This window comes from Panicum virgatum, chromosome 1K (assembly GCF_016808335.1).
Source record: "Panicum virgatum strain AP13 chromosome 1K, P.virgatum_v5, whole genome shotgun sequence".
NCBI classification, from domain to species: Eukaryota; Viridiplantae; Streptophyta; class Magnoliopsida; order Poales; family Poaceae; genus Panicum; species Panicum virgatum.
This window is the reverse complement of record NC_053136.1, coordinates 55666960-55684976: the sequence shown is the minus strand read 5'-3', so window position 1 is coordinate 55684976 and position 18017 is coordinate 55666960. Positions and strand designations below refer to the sequence as shown.

At 47.6% G+C, this 18017-nt stretch overlaps 1 protein-coding gene and 1 pseudogene across 5 annotated transcripts; both read right to left on the bottom strand.

Annotated features, from left to right (window-relative positions):
- Positions 1 to 4632: 4632 nt before the first annotated feature.
- LOC120646342 lies at positions 4633 to 9866 on the bottom strand. Of its 4 annotated transcripts, none has more exons than XM_039922957.1 (6): positions 9560 to 9866; positions 7897 to 8066; positions 7709 to 7785; positions 5833 to 7584; positions 5602 to 5755; positions 4633 to 5514 (listed from the first exon to the last, which is right to left on the bottom strand). In XM_039922957.1, exons 2-6 carry the CDS (start codon positions 8048 to 8050, stop codon positions 4868 to 4870), a joined length of 2784 nt encoding a protein of 927 aa, XP_039778891.1. In that variant the 5' UTR covers positions 8051 to 8066; positions 9560 to 9866; the 3' UTR covers positions 4633 to 4867. The 4 variants fall into 4 exon arrangements, with proteins under 4 accessions (XP_039778891.1, XP_039778896.1, XP_039778888.1 ...); XM_039922962.1 differs by lacking the exon at positions 9560 to 9866 and adding an exon at positions 9119 to 9211; XM_039922954.1 differs by lacking the exon at positions 9560 to 9866 and adding an exon at positions 8732 to 8966.
- Positions 9867 to 11334: 1468 nt separating this feature from the next.
- Positions 11335 to 17427, bottom strand: LOC120656548 (annotated as a pseudogene). The gene is made up of 12 exons (XR_005667947.1): positions 17411 to 17427; positions 17090 to 17208; positions 16423 to 16521; positions 15990 to 16309; positions 14108 to 15873; positions 13898 to 13957; positions 13664 to 13768; positions 13491 to 13565; positions 13334 to 13402; positions 13095 to 13163; positions 12754 to 12855; positions 11335 to 11961 (listed from the first exon to the last, which is right to left on the bottom strand). The product of XR_005667947.1 is annotated as a CLIP-associated protein-like (transcript).
- Between the last annotated feature and the right edge of the window lie 590 nt (positions 17428 to 18017).

Genomic DNA, 18017 nt, shown 5'->3' with positions numbered 1-18017 from the left:
GAGCTCGACGGCGCGGGGTGGAGTTCGGGGCGACGGCAATGGCGGACGAAGTTCTGCAGCTCGATTTCGGCCGGGGAAACGACTCGAGCAGGCACGGGATGGAACGGAGTGAGGTCGGGGCGAGGTTGCGCAGCTTGGGGTGCGACGAATCGAGGCGGGACGGCGAGCCGTGGCCGGCGCGACGAACGGCGGCGACTCGAGCTCGTGCTCTGCGCAACAACTCGGGAAAGGGATAGGGATGGACTGAACGGAAGCTTCCAGGCCAGTGCTAGGTGAAGAGCGGCGTCAGGGCGCGATTGCCGACGCGTGGCGTCGCTCGCCGGCGACCAGACGCCGGTATGGCGTCGGGGCGGCACAGTGCCGAGCACAGGAGATGCACTGTTTCTTCGTTTAAATGATTTTTGCTCGAGTTCGAACAGTTGAAACTCCAAATTTCGTATGGGAACATGAAATTTGGCCAAAATAGAAGTTGTAGAGGATTAAAAGATCTACAACTTTCGTTTTGGGCGGAAGTTGATTTGGAGCTCAGATCAAGGACAAAAACGAGATCGAACACGGCTAACTAGATGTTTACTAAGCGAACGCGATTAGCGTTAACGACGAATTTGAGTCCACGATTAGCGAGATAAATCGTGATTAGCAGGACGATTAACACAGGGGTGTTACAGTCATCCATGGTGGCAGGCGATGAGCTACTTATCCGGCCACCGCGCTCTGCTGGTTCCTCGAGCCAGAGCTCGAGCACGAGGTGCGTCGGATCCACCGCGAGCTCGAGCTCAGCTCCGGTGCGGGCTGCCGCCCCCGCCATGGCCGCCGCTGCGCGTCTCCGCCTCGCCATGGCGGAGCTCTGCGCGCCCCTCCGCGTGGCAAGGAGGCGGCGGCGGCGGCGGCGGGCCGGATCTGGCCGCCGCGCCCGGCCGTCTCCAGCGCGCGGACCGTCGAGCCAGCTCCGCCACGCCTGGCGCTGCGCCTGGCCGCCGCCGGCACGCGGGCCGGCGAGCCAGCTCCGCCGAGGCCCGCGGCCGGCACGCGAGCCAGCTCCGCCGCCTGCGCGGGGAGGAGAGGAGGGTGAGGGCCCGCCATGGCCCCGCAGGGAGGAGAGGAGAGTGAGGGCGGCGCCTGGCGCCGGCGACGGGGGTGCGAGGAGCGGCACCGGCGAGAGGGGGTGCGAGGAGCGGCGCCGGCGAGGGCGTGCGCCGGGAGAGCAGGGGGTGCGAGGAGAAAGACAGAAGAGAGAGGAGAGGTGGTGGCCCACCTGTCTGTGAGAGAAAGAGAGAGGAGAGGGTGGCTGACATGGCTATTGGCGCCACGTGGACGAGTGACGTGGCTGAAAACCGGGGTGGATTTGGTTTAGGGGTGTATTTTGCACGGTTTCGATAGTTGGAGGGTACAAGATGTCTGGTTTTGGAGTTCAGGGTTGAAAATCGGACGATCGTGATAGTTAAGGGTTGAAAATAGGACTTTTCCCTTCTTGTTATTAACCTTTAATCACTCTGTTCGCTGTGCTGGTGTTGGTGGCTGGTGCTGGAGTGATATGTGAAAAAAATACTATTAGCTGGCTGGTGCTGGAACGATGTGAGAGAAAAATACTGTTGGCTGGCTGGAGGAGGCAAACAACGAACAGAGTGAATTTGGCGCGGCGGAGTATATGCTAGGGAAATCACCGTTACTAGCTAGCCTAACTAGCAGTATACAGGCATGTGCGATTACTTACATATCCTCCATCATCACTCCTAATTATAACACGGACGAACCAAAGTTCTGCGGGATATCGATGGGAGAGATGCATGGTCAGCAGGGCGACTGCCGAGTGCCGACTGCATTGCCAGATCAAAAAAAGCAGCCGCCCTTTCCCTTTCGTTTCAGGCCCTGTTTGGTTAGTACTGGCACAAGTAGCACAAAAATTTTGACCAATAATTAGGGGTACTAAATAAAAGCAATTTACAAAACTAACTCCACAGCCATGTTCTACTTCGCGAGACGAACCTAATGAGGCCTTTGACCGCACGATTTGAGGATGGTTACTGTAGCATCACTGTAGCCAATCATCGATTAATTACTATCATTAGATTCATTGTGAAAAGTTACACACATCCGTGAAAATTTTTTGCAAATAAACTTTGTTTAGTACTCCATACATATAAGATTCGTTTCTCGAAAATTGTGTACTATGCTACGCTAGGCAAAACCAAACACGGTCTCAGATGAGGGCCGTTGTGCTGTGGCAGGCCATGCCAGCCCCAATAAATGAGGGCCACAGCCTTCCCCACCCAACGGCCATGCATGATGCATGCCCTGTTTCTTCACAGCCTTATTTAGATGTAAAATTTTTTGGATGGAAAATACTGTAGTATTTTTATTTATATTTGATAATTATTGTCTCATCATGAATTAACTAAGCTCAAAAGATTCATCTCACAAATTATAAATAAACTGTATAATTAGTTATTTTGTTTAATTATATTTAATACTTCGTGCATGTATTGAAAAATTTGATGTGATGGAAAATCTTATAAAATTTTGAAATTTTAAAGGCAACTGCATAAAGCCACACTTGTAAATCACTGTACACTGTACACTGCAATCTGAAAGAAAGAACCAACCAGTACGCACCTGCAAATACCTACCCTACCCATCAACAAGCAGCTCAGACCTTCCATCATTAATATCTATAATCACAATTTGGCACCAGCGGCAGCGGCCGAAGGGAACGGACATAGTATTTTTTTATTTTCTTCTCTTTATTTTTAAATAATAAGGACTGGCAGATTTCAAACAACCTCCGCCTGCACCAGCATTCATTCTCCTCATCCTCATCGTCCGTCGCTTCGCACGCATTTCCTGCTTGCTTGCTCGCCAAACACAGCGAATGGAATGGGCATGAGACGCTGCAAACGACTGCGAACGCATAGCATGATCACGCATCTCCCAGCACCACCCTCTTGATAGCACACAACTACAATATTTGATTATTTTGTTATATTTTCTTTTCGTGAGTGTGTGAATCAGTATGCAATATGCAGCAACTGCTATTGTTCACACAGAGGCACCAGAGAAAAAAGTTGATTCTGGCGAGCGAAAAGGCACAGGCCGGATTGCATCCTGAAGCAGAGAGAGAGAGAGAGTCACAGACACAGGCACAGGCGCACAGCACTGCGTTTCTTTACCAATGACCACCCTGCGACTACAAGCTCCCGTGCAATGCAACCACCACTAATAAATTGTTACTGCAGGGACAGGACAATGTAACAACAGTCACAGCTCGCCCTAGAAAACAAACAAAGAGGGCTGTTCCTGTGGGGAGCAACTGAGCAAGCAGTGGCGACTGCTGAATAATGCTGATGCCCCAGAGAAATTCACATGCTGGACCTGAAAAGATAAACAGGGCCTGGCCGGCTTTGGCCATGGCCTGTTGGCGGCTTGGCCCTCCTCCAGGTCCCCAGTCACCTGTAGCAGACCCGCCCCCATTTGGCTATCAGCCACCTCATCTGCCTGGCATGCGGGCCCCGTGGCATGCCCACATGGAGCTACTGTAGCCCCACATGGCAGTGACAGGCCGATACGCAGCCACAAAACCCAATCCAACGGCAGCAGCACATCTCCTTTCTTAGAGTTACAGCAACGAGTAGTATATGATGGCTCGGGGGACAGATTGTTTAAGAGAATGTATTATGATAGGCTATAAACATGTTGAATGATGAGGTGGAGGAGAGAGAAGAGGAGAGATAAAGAAAATGGGCTATAAGCTTACAACCAGCTTTGACACAAGAATTAAGAAATTTTGTGAGATACATAAGTGGGCTATGTATTAATGATGGGGAGCTAAACCACTATACAAGTGGGCTGAAAGATGAGCTACAAAAAGTCTTGCAGCCGGCAATGAGCTAAACCCTTATTAGTGTTGCTCTAACTGGTGGAATGGCACGAGACACCAGGGCACGGCTCCATGTTTGACGCCGTGCTTTCAGATTCACCTCAAAACTGCTCTTCCCCACTTGTAACTTGATATCCAGCATCAACAGAATCTCATGGTAGCTTTTGTTTATTTATGCAAGACCCCAGAAATGCGCTAATCTCGAGGCCATGACAAGGTAGTTTGTCTGTCTGATTCCTCCACCAAATCATGCCAATGGGCAGGCAACATTTGTCTTACTGCTAAACATGTAGTACTAAGTTTCAGGCTAGTGCCAAAGGCTCTAAGATTGGATTAAATTAAGCAAAAGGTGTCCTCATAAACAAATGGCAGTTGATATGCATCCTAACAAGATCATCTTGCTGCATTCTGAGTTGTGTGGACAGGACAGTCTCCAAGATGCCATGTGCATGGTTTCATGTCTTTTGCATCAGATCATGCAATTCAACTGATTATTGGTCCAAGAATAGGTCCCCCCATTTTCACCCCCACCCAACCCCCCCCCCCCCCCACCCCACCCCCACAACAAAGGAGACAGTGCACTACTATTTTCTCTTGTGTCTACCCTCCTTTTCTCCATCTTTGGATGAGACAATCTCAACTACAGGCAACATCAACAACCTAGTGGAGCCAGACAATCTCAACTACAGGCAACATCAACAACCTAGTGGAGCCACGCAATTCATTGCTTTTTGTCTCTGTTGTATGTGAAACAGTTATAGACATAACAAGGGCATAATTTTATTGCCGAAAAATGAAAAGTTATTTACTAATTACAAGAGAGGGCAAATATCAGAGGAGAAGAGATAAAGAGAAACACAAACAAGGCAAAGGCACATGGCATCACATTTCTGCAAGTAAGGCGAACAAATGGAGCAGTATTACAGCAGCAAGTATCACTTGAACACCAGGAAGCAGAGGTAAAATTATTAGTTAGAGGGCAGATGTACCTCACTAGTTGTTAGTCAGATCTAATAGTGTCTCCTCAACCAGGTCCTCCAAAACCATTGTGCAAATTGTCGTGTTGAGCTCAAATATCTCTAACCGAGTCGTGTCAGTGCTGGCCGCCTCTGCCACCTCCCTCTTGAGTATCATCTCCAGCAATATATTTCTTTCGATAGCTTCGCCCAGAGGATACTTCTCGAGTATCGACCAGTTTCTTATGACTCGCCAAATTTCCTCAGCCGCTGAATTACTGGAACCATTCTTGCAATCCCTTTGCTCCGAAGAGCAAGATCTACCCCAAGGGTATGCAGCTAGTTCTGCCATCGAAGCAAGCTCAGTGAGTGCTTCATTTACAGCGTCAAAAAGAAGCCTCTGTTTTGACCGCCTTTTCCCCAACTTAACTCCCTCATCTTGGTAATCTGAAAACTTCTCAAGCAATTTTGGGTCCAAAGGTTCAGCTAATATGCAGCCTTCTCTATCCATGCTACAAGAGTGGACCAGATTTTGGATAAACGTTAGTGAATCTAGATCTTCATCAGCCTTTGAAAAAAGCCTTGAGAGTCTCAAAGAATTTGGCGACATGACTTCCAGTGGCGGATCCTCCCATGATAGGGACCGTGAAAATGATCCAATAAGGGGAGACCTCGACAAAGCTTCTGCACATACATGTAGAAATGTCATTGTATATAGATGACAAAAGTTTCATCTGGTAAAAGTTTGATGAAATGGGTTTCCAGGCTTACGTGGGGATGAAGCGATGAAATTTTCAGATGAGTACAGTAGCCTCCTATTGTTATCAGATACAAATGGTCCGTCTAGTACAGATACAGGACTTGGTTGGTCCTGAGGGTCACCAATGATTCCTGGGGCGCTAAGACTTGACACAGAAGAAATATCCTGAAAAAATAAAGATAACTATTCATATTTTGAACTTCTCCAGGCTAAATAATTAGTTCCACAAAAATTTGAATTACCTTGGAAGGGATGTTAGCTGTACCGTTAGTATGACAAGAACTAGTCACTAGTCCTTGCATACTGTTCTTCTCATCTGTGTTAAGGCAAATATTTTGTTTCTGACAATTGTCTAGCACAAGTTGCTTCAAGCCTTCCCTCACATCACCATTAGTCACAGCACCTCCATGCTGGAGTCTGTTGCTGGCAGGTGGATCTACCTTCTCCCGAGTTGATTTCTTATTTTTATAGAACAGGCTAGAAACTTTTTCCCTAAATGATGATGACTTCCTGATTCTTTCCTTTTGAGCTACCTGAGTGTCACAGGCTACACCATTTGACTCAATGCCTGACAAAGAAACTGGAAGAGATCGAGACCTTGGCAAACATGAGAAAGGTTCTTCAGCTTCCAGCTCAGATGCTTGGCTCTCCAGTGTTTCACCCTCAATTTCTTCCTGGACCTTGACTTTCGGAATTGTGAGCATGTCACCTAGTGTGCCCGTACTTCTACGACCTTCCATTTCTTCCTCACTACTGACTGTTGATGATACCATAGACCATCTCTCTAAAATCTTCTTCTTCCCTTCCCTAACTACTGACGGTTCGTGTCTATGGGATGTCTGACTAGAGCATGATGCAGAGTAAGGACTTCCACTCCTGCTCAGAAAATCCCAAGAACGGCCAGACGTCGGAGTGCCAAACTCCAAATCCTCACTTGTTTCACCAGACATTTCTTTTGCGATCTCAGCTTCCGATTTACTGAAAGAGTCATCTCCGATATAAAAATCAGGATATTCATATGATAGCATGCTTTCTTCGTCTTGCTTGTCTTTAAGCCGCATCCTCATCTGCCAAGTGATCTCCTTTGCCAACCTTCTTGAGGATACTGTTTCATCAACTGTCATCATACTTTCATCTTCACTTTCTTCTGCAGATGATAATGGAGACCTTACAATCCTGGCATCATGAGAATTTGCGAGCCCTGGCTTTAGCACTACAATTTTTGTTGGCTCAGACAAATTTGAGTTTGCTGGGGAAACATCTAAGCTTTGATGACGCCTGTACCTGTTACGTTCACTTTCATCTCCATTTGAAAATAGTTGTCTCCCCACAAGAACACTGCCTTTTCTCTTTGTTGGTTCCGATGGCTTCAGTATGGTTATTTGCTTTACTTCAGAAGGTGGTGCAGCAGGTTGGAACTCATAGTGGTTGCTTGATAACAGTGGATTTGGCTCATCAAGAAACTCCAAGAATAGGTCTCTATTTGAGCTTAAAAACTGCAGTGCATCTTGGAACTCCTTTGAATGAAGAAGCTTCTCATCTGTGGCTAGACACTTGGCTTCAGCAAATTTTTCACGAACAAGTGACATTCTGTTCTCACAGCAAGGCTCATTCCCTTGGAACCTGCTCTGGCTGCTATTGATTCTTGAAGGTTGATCACCAAAACCACTCCATGGATGCTGATGGCGTGGTCCTGCCTTTCGGTTTTGATGGCATTTGCTTTCCATCTTCGTCTTGATATTCTGGTAGTTCTCTTCAAATCCGCCAGACTGATATTCCTTATCCAATTGGCTTCCTAATACGATATTAGATTGCTGAACCGGAGCATCATGTAGACCCATTAATCGTGCAACAACATTCAGTGGCTCCTCATCAGGCACCCCTTCTTTCCACATATCCTGTTCCATGAGCATCTTCACAGGCGTCCCACCAGATCTTTTAGTAGGTGAGTTTGATCTTTTAGTAGGGGAAATCCTTCTTGCCTGACTATCTCTCTGCGGGTAAATTAGAGAACAAACAAATTGTGTAACTTCAGTTTACTCCAAGTTTTACTTTCACTCGATGAAGAAAGGAAACTATCGACATAATCTTTTCAAAAAAAAAAAACTATCGACATACTTGTTTATCTTCAGTCTGAGCTGGGGGGTTAATTGCCGTCTTGAAAGTGTTGCTCCGGTCTCTCCCGGCAGGAGAAACTGCAAATGTGTGCTGCACTGCATCAGAGGTTCGTTGCAGCACAACCTTGCGTACACTGGAGTAGAGACCCATCCCAGGGAAAAGAAGAAAAGGGTAAGAGAAATATGTACCATCTCTATGTGCCTTCTCCGTGAGCATCTTGGTCGCAACCACACCATTGCTGAGGTCGAACATGTTGATCATCCTCCCAAGGCATCCCGGGAAGGGGACGAGAACCTGGAGGTCCTGCTTCGTTTTGTGCCTTCTATCCTGAACCCCTTTCATTCACACCGTCGTCCTCCTGCAATAAAGAGCTACAACACATCAGATGCCGTAATCATATCAGCATCATACTTAGGAGCAGAGGTTTCAAAGTTTGATTAAAGACAGAGGAGAGAGAGAGAGAGAGAGAGAGAGAGAGAGAGAGAGAGAGAGAGAGAGAGAGAGAGAGAGAGAGAGAGAGAGAGAGAGAGAGAGAGAGGAACCGGATAGGACAAGCGCTCAAGAACGGAACAAAAAACAACTGCGTCCAAAAAGCTCCTCCCCACATCACGAAATCCGACGAGGAGGCAATGGGGGAATCAACACGTGAGGCGCGATCCCCCAGCTCGCCCCCGAGGAGAACAAAGCGCGGAGGACGATGGGGAAGTATGATGAGAGAACAGATCGATGCCACAAGAACTCGTCATCACATTGCGCCGGCCCCGGAAAAGGCCACAGGAGCAGCCCGCAAGAGACGAACGGAGATAAAAGGAGGAGGAGAAGGGGAAAAAAAATGCGCCGCGCGAAAAGCTCCTCCTCTCTGCCTCTCTCTCTTTCGATTGGCTGCTGCAAGGAAAACAAAAACCTTCGATGCAGTAGCTCGGGCAATCTCCTACGTGCTTTAGTAGGAACTATCAGCAAATGCAGCGGGAAGAGGTTTGCGAATGTCGCAACCACGCGGCGAAAGGTGGAGCGATTTCCTACCCAGATCGAGGTTGTGTCGCAGAGGCAGGCATGCGGTGCGAGTCCAACCGAGAAAATCCACACGAAAAGGAAAAGGAAAGCGCGCGGCACGAAAGCCCAGCTCACACTCCCTCTCCCGCAAAAGCGCCAAGGAAGCTGCGACGGCAGGAGGAGCGCGGCGCAGAAGAAAGGCACCGGCCTTTCTTGCCCGAGCGGACGGGCCGCAGCGGCGCAGCGAAAAAGACCCGACCGAACCGAATCTCCATTCATCAAAGAAGACCCAGCGGTGAAACGAATAAATTACATGCCATTACAGAGAGAGAGAGAGAGAGAGAGAGAGAGAGAGAGCAGCGGCAGAAATGGCGTGATTGGGACGGGCGGCGCGTCGCCAGCCGATGCGCATGTTACCTGGTCGGCGGAACGGAGCCGGCAACCACCGAATCGGGGGTTGGCAGAGACGCGAGGAAATGACACGGTGGTGGTCGCACGGCGTGGAGCAGTGGCAGCGGCAACGGAGAGTGAGGGGGGTCGCGACCAATGACAATGGTCTTCCCCATGGTTGGGATTAGGCGGTGGCAGGAGACAAGGTTAGGAGAAGTAATTGCGCATTAATCACTGGAGGTGTAGCACTAGTACATTGGATTAGCGGGGGATTAAAAAAAAAGTGGAGGAGCAATCCCTGGGCTGCCGCTTTTGGGAGCGAAGCGAAAGCGACGGAGGCAAGGAAGGAACGGTCGGTCACCTCCCCACCGCCCCCAACCCAAAAATGGCAAAACCCACCACCGCCAAAGGGAGACCCTCTCAAACAAAGCAGCAGCAGGAGAGGGAAGGGAGCGGAGGAGGACGGACCTGCACTGCAGCGGCTGCGTCGGCCGCGGCTACGATACGAGGAAACCCGCCGCCGCCGCCGCCGGTGTGGCTGCCAGGCCAGGCGCGCGGATCTAGGATTCCCCGCGCCTATTCCGCGGCGAGGGCGAGCAGAGCTCCCGCCCCGCGCTTGCGCTTGCGGCGCTGCCAGCTGCCAGCCAGCGCCGGATTCCAGCAGTGGGCTGGTCGAGGAACCGAAGGCCGTCGCGAGCACGCCCGCCTCGTCAGACAAGAGCGGCCGGTGGCAGGGACGGAGCGGAGAGCAGCGCGAGATCGTGGGGCGAGGCGACTGGTGCTGTGTTAGAGCGGCGAGGCGGGGGTCGCAATGGCGCACGCACCGGCGGCCCGCGGAGTACGGAAGCAAGTGGGGAGAGGTGGGGGCGTGGCAGGTCACGTGAAGCCCCGTTAATGGGCCGCGGCACACACTAGCTTCTTGTAACGGCGACGCAAGGATTCCTCCTCCTGCGGGCTGCTGCCGTCGCTGGCCTTGGGAATCGGGGACGGGCGGGGGGATGTTTTCTTTTCCTCGATCCCGTCCATCCCATCTGGTCCCATCATTGTTGTAAGCAAGCAGTAATCTTTGCTTCTCCGAGGCAGGCTTAGTTCCTAGTATATTATTATCCACTGGGATTGGGCTCCGCATGTGCCGGCACAAAACCAAGTGCGCCTGCCTTGCTGAGGTTGCGGCTTGGTCACGAGCCGAGAAGTGGCTCAGCTCAGCTCAGTGCTCAACGAACGGGGGGGGTCGCGTCGCGTGCCGTTTCTTCTCTCTCGGTGTCACAGCTGTCTCACTAGGGTGCGCTGGGCGGCAGTTACGCGCATGTGCGCTCACAGTGCTCCTCCCTCGCCAGCCGCAAGCCTAGCCGAACTGGACCCATCTCCCCTTCCCCTTGTACGTTCTCCTCTCCACCCTACGCACTGCACTGATCATCATTGCATTGCATTGCATGGCATGGCATGCCCGGGGGCCGGCCTATTCCCATTCCCAGTCAGCAGTCAATCCACTCGCCAAGCCCCCCTGCCCTGATGCCGGTGGTGTCTCGCTCCTGCGGATATCACCACCCTCCCGTCCCGGTGGCAACCCTCCCTCTTCACTAGGCTTTCGTAGGAGGACGAGAAGCTAAATGAACTATCCGATCCATCGCATCGCATGCGTTGCCGCTAACATCAGATCAGATCACTTCCTTCTCTTGCTGCTCTCGCGAGTTTCCGGATGGGCAGGGCTGGGCACGGCACCGTCGTCCGTCCGCTCCAGGGGGCAGCGCCCCGACCGACAGGGCGCTGCTGCACCTGCGCTGGGCATTCATGGCCGCTGCTGCCTGATGCCCCAAGCAATGCAATTACAGGCAGCCAGCCGTGTGCTGCGGTCAGCGAGTGCTTGCTGGCGCCCCCCGCCCCGCCCGTGTGGTGCGCGTGCTCATGAGCCGTGGCCCGTCGGGCATGCATCCTGCCGCCGCCGCTGTCGCCGATCATACCACACGCATACCTGCCTCGACAATTGCCATGTGTACGGGTATCATTTCGGCGACCTCCAACTTGCAGCCTCCCAGAGGCAGTGGTCGCAGGCTTCTTCTTGGATTTCAACCCAGTAATAGAATTACCATTTTTGACTTGTGTAGAAACACAAAGACCTGCATACTTACATGCATAGCGCCCGCAGCATGATACCTAACCTGAAAGCTCTTCTCTCCTCTGTAAACAGATACTACAGAAAAGCCTGAAGATCCATTCAGATACTACAGAACAGCTGCCTCTGATGAGAGTGGACTGCCAACTGACGGCCGGCGATCAGACATTCAGATTACATATGGACGTGCAGGGTGGTCAGAAGAGAGCCAACAGCTCACAGCCCAGCCCGATTGATGGATCCATCAAGCAGCGACTAGCTGCAGGCCACCATGAGGGAAGTACGGGCACAGGAGCCTGTCTGGCAGATTTCGTTCCACAAGAACTGCATGCACACCCTTTAAAATCACAACAGCCACGGGGAAGGAAAAAACCAAACGCAACCATTACTCCGCACAGGACTCGTACAACGCTGCACATTTCCATCCGGATGCAGGGAAATTATTGCCGAAATCTATCCTCATAAATTCATTGGGAGCGCAGAGGAGACAGGAAAGAGAAGCCCTCGCTTGCTGTTCTTCCCTCCTTCCCCTTCTTCTTCCGGTGGTGCGGCCACGGGCGTTTATGAGAGGGCCGGCCTTGCCCGCGCCGCGAGACATCCTCCTGCATCAGCCGTCCGCCGCAATGAATCTTGCCTGGGACAGCCGGCTGGCGTAGGTGGTTACGAGCTGCAGCTGCGCGCTGTCCAAGCCCTCCAGATACGGCAGCAGCGACGGCCCCAGCTTCAGGTATGTGTCCACCACGCACACCATCACAGCCTGCAGGGCAGCCGTGCCAACGCAAATGCAGCACAGGGTAAGCGGTTGGATGGAATGGCAGGCATAAACTCTTCTTTCCTTTTCTTTTATATCATCTCTCTCCAGCAAATACTTGGTACGTATGATTCGAAGCAAGTACAATGCTGCGGAGCAGGTAAATGCTACTGCAGGTCCTAGTTGACGATGATGCTCTCTTGTTTCTTCTCTCGGTGGATTCAGAGTCAGTCATGCTTATGTGTGTGAGTAGTGTCAGGATGCACACTGAATGCATGAGAAATGACCAGGGTCCACCAATTCGGTGCTTACATGCATGACTTCTATGTTGACTGGATCCGAATAAAGTTACCCCATGGCCTGAGCTGTGTTCAGTAAAGACGGATATGGCCCCGCTAACTGAAGGGAACAGACCAAACATGTGCCGAAGAAATGCTACTGAATTTCTGCTTCTATCAACACACTGAATAGTGTGTGCTAGCAAGGCAACTGGGAGTTGCTCAAGGTTCTAACCATCATTCTTATGTGATGTTTCGCCCGCATAGTTCATTGTTAGGGTCTTCCTACCGTGGACCCCTCAATGAACGAACAGACTCAAGTTGACAAATTTATAAGCTCAAGCTGATGGTTAGTCCAACTTCTACATATCATGCTGCTTTATGGCCTAAATAATTGACCCCTTAATGTTCTACGACCTTTTGCCATTGGTAAATTCGAGGATATGAAGTACAATAAGAACAGGTGCCCAAAAAGAACAAAAAAAAAAACTGTAGAACAAAGGGGAAGTGGATTAATAACCTTGCGGACATATGGGCTGTGGTTTTCAAAAGCATCCAGGAGTGCAGGAAGAAATGTTGACAAATGAGCCATGAGGTTTTCCTGTGACAATCGATTCACAAGCTGCAAATAAGGAAGAACAAAGATTAGCAATATGCGATATGGGAAAGATAAGGTAGTAGTACGCCTCAACCAACTCATAACATGGGTCAAAGTAAGACAATGAGATGTACACATGCTGCTAAATACTACTTGACTTCCAGTTCTATCCATGAATATACAAATGCCAAATTGAGGCTCGTAGCGCAGCTTTAAACTGGTTGCAGACATGAGAAACGTAGAAAACTTGGTGGGCTGATTACCTTGCTCAAACTATTGATGCTGATAATAAGAATTTTCTCATCCTGGCAGGCTAATTGAGAAGATATGGCCTGCATATTTATCATTTACAAGAGGAAACAATAATACTTAGAAACAATTGAAAGAACAGTTGAAGTGGGGGAAAAGACAAGCAACAAGTTATTCGAGGCCCTTTTCCACCAGATTCAGTATAAAAGATATTCACAGATATAACACTAACAAAAATGCAAAACAAGCGTACCCCAAGGCATCTCATTGGGTCAAATTGTGTGACCACAGTTGTCAAGCAGATATGGGCCTGATTTACAACCTGCAGTGACAATGACTTAAAGGCTTCAGAGGCCAGCTTTATGGTTACACCAGCAAATGCGAGCTGAAACAAGCATTAAGTGTATTACCTTCAAGGCAGCGTCTTTGGTTGCATGCAGTAATTTAACTATGAGAATTTCGACGCAGCTCTCCATTGCCTTTCTCTGGACGGAAAAGGCAAGACAGGGGTCATTTTCATGGAAGCTGACATTCAATAATGTCACATGGAGGAAACAAGTAGTCACTGTTAAGGAACACCTACGTGCTTTTCAAGAATTTCAACTAATAGAGAAAGGGCTAGCTCTCTGGTGGTTACATCTGGATCATAAAGCATCTCAAGAAGTGAAGATGACATCTGGTCTAAATTCTGAAAATGAGTTCAAGATGAGGTCACAGACTCACAGCCAACAAAGTAACCAGTGACAACAAATACCTTGAAAAATTACCATTAAGGTGACACACCATACAGAACAAGAAAAGTGCAGTCTAATCTAACCTTGGTGGGAACACAATGTCTGTTCGTCTCCGAAACTTCTTCCAATTGCCTCACCACCTCCTGTAAATAGAAAATAAAATCTGTTGCTAACTGTTGCAGAGATGAGAAAAAGGCAAAAGTATTTTTCCAACAGAACATCAGCAGATTGGTCATGTTGTTAGAATTTATGATGTTATATATGGAGAGAGAAGCTAACTGGAAAATGCTTACCTTATGATCCTGGCAGTCATCACCCGTGATTTCATCATTTCTGATATTCATGCTCAGTTCACTTGCATTTGGTTTATCAAATACCTTCATATTCTGACCGTCCCTGCTTGCATTCTGCATTGTGTTATCTGATATCATACTGAAGTCAATTCTTCTCTGGAGACCGTTCCTTGGCTTCATGGTACTAGACTTCTTATCCATCATTTCAGCTTTGTCACCATAATATTCGCTACTGGATTCAAACTTGATCCTCTCAGTACGGCGCTCCTGCACTTCCAAAGACATATTTGGGAGACACTGGAGTGCAGAACTGAAACAATCATCAGTCTTAACAGAATTAGATGGATGTGCTGGATGCATCGGTGATTTAGCAGATTGGTATGTGGGATGCAGCGGTGATTTAGCATATTGGTATGTGGGATGAAGCGGTGATTTAGCAGATCGATATGCAGGATGCATTGGTGATTTAGCAGATTGAGATGCAGGATGAAGCGGTGATTTTGCAGTAAAGATATCAAAAGATGAAGCCTTTTGCTTATGTCTCCTTTGCTGCAAGAACTCTTCTAAATCACTTTCTATTGTTGGTATTAGTAGCTTCATTGCCCGTCTTAGCCGCTTCTGTTCTTCCATTGACAAGCTGACCAAAAAGCTTAACATTGATGCAGAATCATAATGGGAATAAATTGATGAGAAACCAACCACCGCAACCTCCTTCAGTTTTTTGCTTTTATCCTTAAACAAAAGGGCGAGTTTTCCAAACCATGGCTTAAGGAAACTGCTGCTAGAATAGATTTCAGAATTGATTGTGCATTTACAAAAGAGGCATTTGCAAACTCGAGAACTGCCAGTTTTGACTTCGGAGATTTCTGCTCATCTAGTGAACGAAGTAAGGCGGGTAAGAGAGAATCAATGGAATACAGTTCACTTGCAAGTTTCAAAATTGCCAAGCACTGCTTCTTAATTGATTCCTTTGGATCGCTTAACCGAGAGAAAATATGGGGCAGTGTCTTGTCGAGATAATGTTCAAAAGGTTTCTTAAAAGCCGGCATGATCTCAGCGAGTGATGAGAGAGCAGCCTGTGCCACTTTGTGATGGGGATCATCCAGATATCGACAAACAAGTCTCATAACCTTCTCAAAATTTTGTGCAACCTCCTGAATGCCTTTTGGTCCACGTTCTAACAAACATTGCCTTAAGAAATCAAATGCATATACCTTCATCATCCAATCTGACCTTGGGTTAAAACCTAAAGAAAGTGCCTCTGTGAGAGATGAGGGGCACATTCATGTGCTGATCATTTCACCTAAAATGAGTTTCTTCTCATCTAAATCACTTTTGGTACTGGCATAAAACCAATTTGTCATCTGCTTACTTAACAGTGGTCGCCGGAAGTTAGGAGTGTAACTATTACGTGGCTCCTTCGAAGCAGCAGTCTTCTTAGTTGTGCCAATACAATGCTTCCACTCCTGCTGAGGACCTAGTTTTCCGCCTGATCCGGCATCAGAGCTTACATCAATAGGATTTTGCTTTAGCAAGTTCCCTGATCCTCTCAAGCTAGGTGACATGCTCGTCAACTCAAAAGGATCTTCTGGTCCTTGAACTTGATGAGAAGTCATATGTTCATCATTTGGAGCGCATTCAGCCTTATCTTGAACAATTGTTACGACAGCTGCATCGGTTAATGGCATCTCTGAAGGGTGCCCCTGTTGCAAAGGGAGTACCAGATGGTAGGTCACAAGACGATGAACTGAAACCTGCATTGTTGTCTGAATTTATGGGAGAAATGGTCAGTGGAGCCTAATCTTTTCCGGTTAAACAAACAAAAAAAACAAATGTTTTCTTTTACAGGGGAATGGCAGAATTGTTTTTCAATGACAAGTACCTGAATCACATTTATCAGTATCTCTGTTTGTGATTTCTTCCTTTCCCAGTGTGACCTTATCTTCCAAAGAACTTCCAATTGCCGAAGTGTCATCCTTACTGCCTTGATTCTTGGCATTTCGAGGTCATATCATCATACTCGAGGCATAGTATCTGTGATGGTTGCAAGTCTCCAACACAAAATGATGTCCCAGAATCAACCTTAACAACTTTGTCCGTTACAGCTGGAGTGCAAGAACTAGGTTGAGGTTGCCTTAGTTTAACACTTACTACTGGAGGCAGATGCCTTTGATGTGTCACAGCATCTTCATCATTTATCATCTACAAATTAAAAAAATCAAGTTATATTAGATGATCAATCAGACAAATATGCCTGATAAATTCCTTACAAATGAAAGGTATGTTTTAAGGGGAGAATCAGTTTGAGGAGATACTTTCTGTCTAGATGGTTCAAAAGATGAATACAACTGGCGTGAACGCTCTGGCCATATCCTTGAGAACATCCTGTAGCATGCCCTAGCGCTTGACCGAACCTTGAAATTGGAAAATAGCTTAATAAATCAGAGGATTTCTACACCAAGAAGATAACTTGAAACCAACAGGCCAGAATCAGAAGTTGAGAACCAGAAACAGAGAATTATAGATACTTCACAGGCATCTTCAAGTTGACAATCTCCAAAACCATGACTATAAAAAAAGGTCAAAGAAACAAATGCACTATTTTATTTTGAGAGAAACAAATGCAAAAAATTGTAGACAATAATTCTCTCTTATAGAGTGATTGAAGATCTGCAGCTAAGAAGGAATTGTAACGGTCCAGGTTTTCCTTTTTGCTATTTCTGTTCAATGTAGAGCATATATTGTTAGTAATATGACTTGACAGGCAATGGGCTACTCATAAGTTCACCGTATAATAATTTACTAAATCTATTATCGATGTGCCACATCTAGTGATTTTCTAAAGAAAAACCCAAAAACGTGCTTCAAATTAACAGGAGGAAGAAATGACCTTGTGGTATCCGGTATCCCAGTTGAAATTCTAACTGGCATTTCTCATAAACAAACAACAATGTAGATGTGCAAATGGCAGAATGTAAATACCTCGCTAGTTGCATCTGCTATACAACACTTGATAAGGTCTTCGTACAGATCAGACTGATCTCTGTATTTCTGGAGTATCAACCCAGTACTCTAGCATTAGTATTGCATATTCGCAACACCTGCAATTGGGAAAACCTTTTTAAGCTTCCCTCAAGTACTATCGCTATGCCAGATTGGTGCTTCTTACTGGCACGAAGAACGGCACTTCTATCATTCTTTGCAAATTCAATAATCCTTGGTAATATACGAGCCACCTTGCAGGTTCTTAGCATCTGTGCAAAGAGAGAGCAATAATCAAACAACAAGAATCAAAATGGTCACAGCAAGCTCTTCAGCATGTGTACCTCTTTTATGCAGTTATCAGCAGACTCAGCAATTACGAGAATGGTGATTACGATGTTCTAAGAAGGACCTGTGGGTTTAAGTAACACGGTGGATTCAGATACATGAGGCTGACACTGATAGTTATTAACAGTGGATGCTTTGAGAAAGAAAGCAACTGCATACCGGGATGAGCAGCTCTGCGTATGGTTCAAAGTCACGTAGTAGCTCTTTCGATAGGAAGTTAGTAAATGGCATGCCTGCATGTAACCAAATAGAAAATAGCAATTCAGCAAGTTGAATGTTCTGTTCACTCGAATATTTGACAATCACACATCATTTGTGTGTGTGTGTGTGTGTGTTTTTTTTGGGGGGGGGGGGGGGGGGGCACGCAAATCTAATAGAGTACCAACATGGCATTTTGTCGATTTGCGGTATATGTAAGTAGAGTTCTCTTTCCTCAAACAATTAAAGGAAGTAAGGCTGCAAACATGATATGAAAAATGACCAAACCTGTTTTACAACGCTTGATCTCCTATCCAGAAGCTGAGTTATTAGAGGGGTCACGAGCTGTTTTAGGAGCATGGGGAAGGCAGAAATAGTCTGC

Excerpts from the sequence above, each read along its gene's own strand:
- LOC120646342 (XM_039922957.1), bottom strand. The coding sequence starts at position 8,050 with ATGAAAGGGGTTCAGGATAGAAGGCACAAAACGAAGCAGGACCTCCAG. Across the intron at positions 7,786-7,896 it reads GGAGAAGGCACATAGAGATG|TTTCTCCTGCCGGGAGAGAC; the intron begins GTACATATTTCT and ends ACACATTTGCAG. Across the intron at positions 7,585-7,708 it reads CTCAGACTGAAGATAAACAA|AGAGATAGTCAGGCAAGAAG; the intron begins GTATGTCGATAG and ends ATTTACCCGCAG.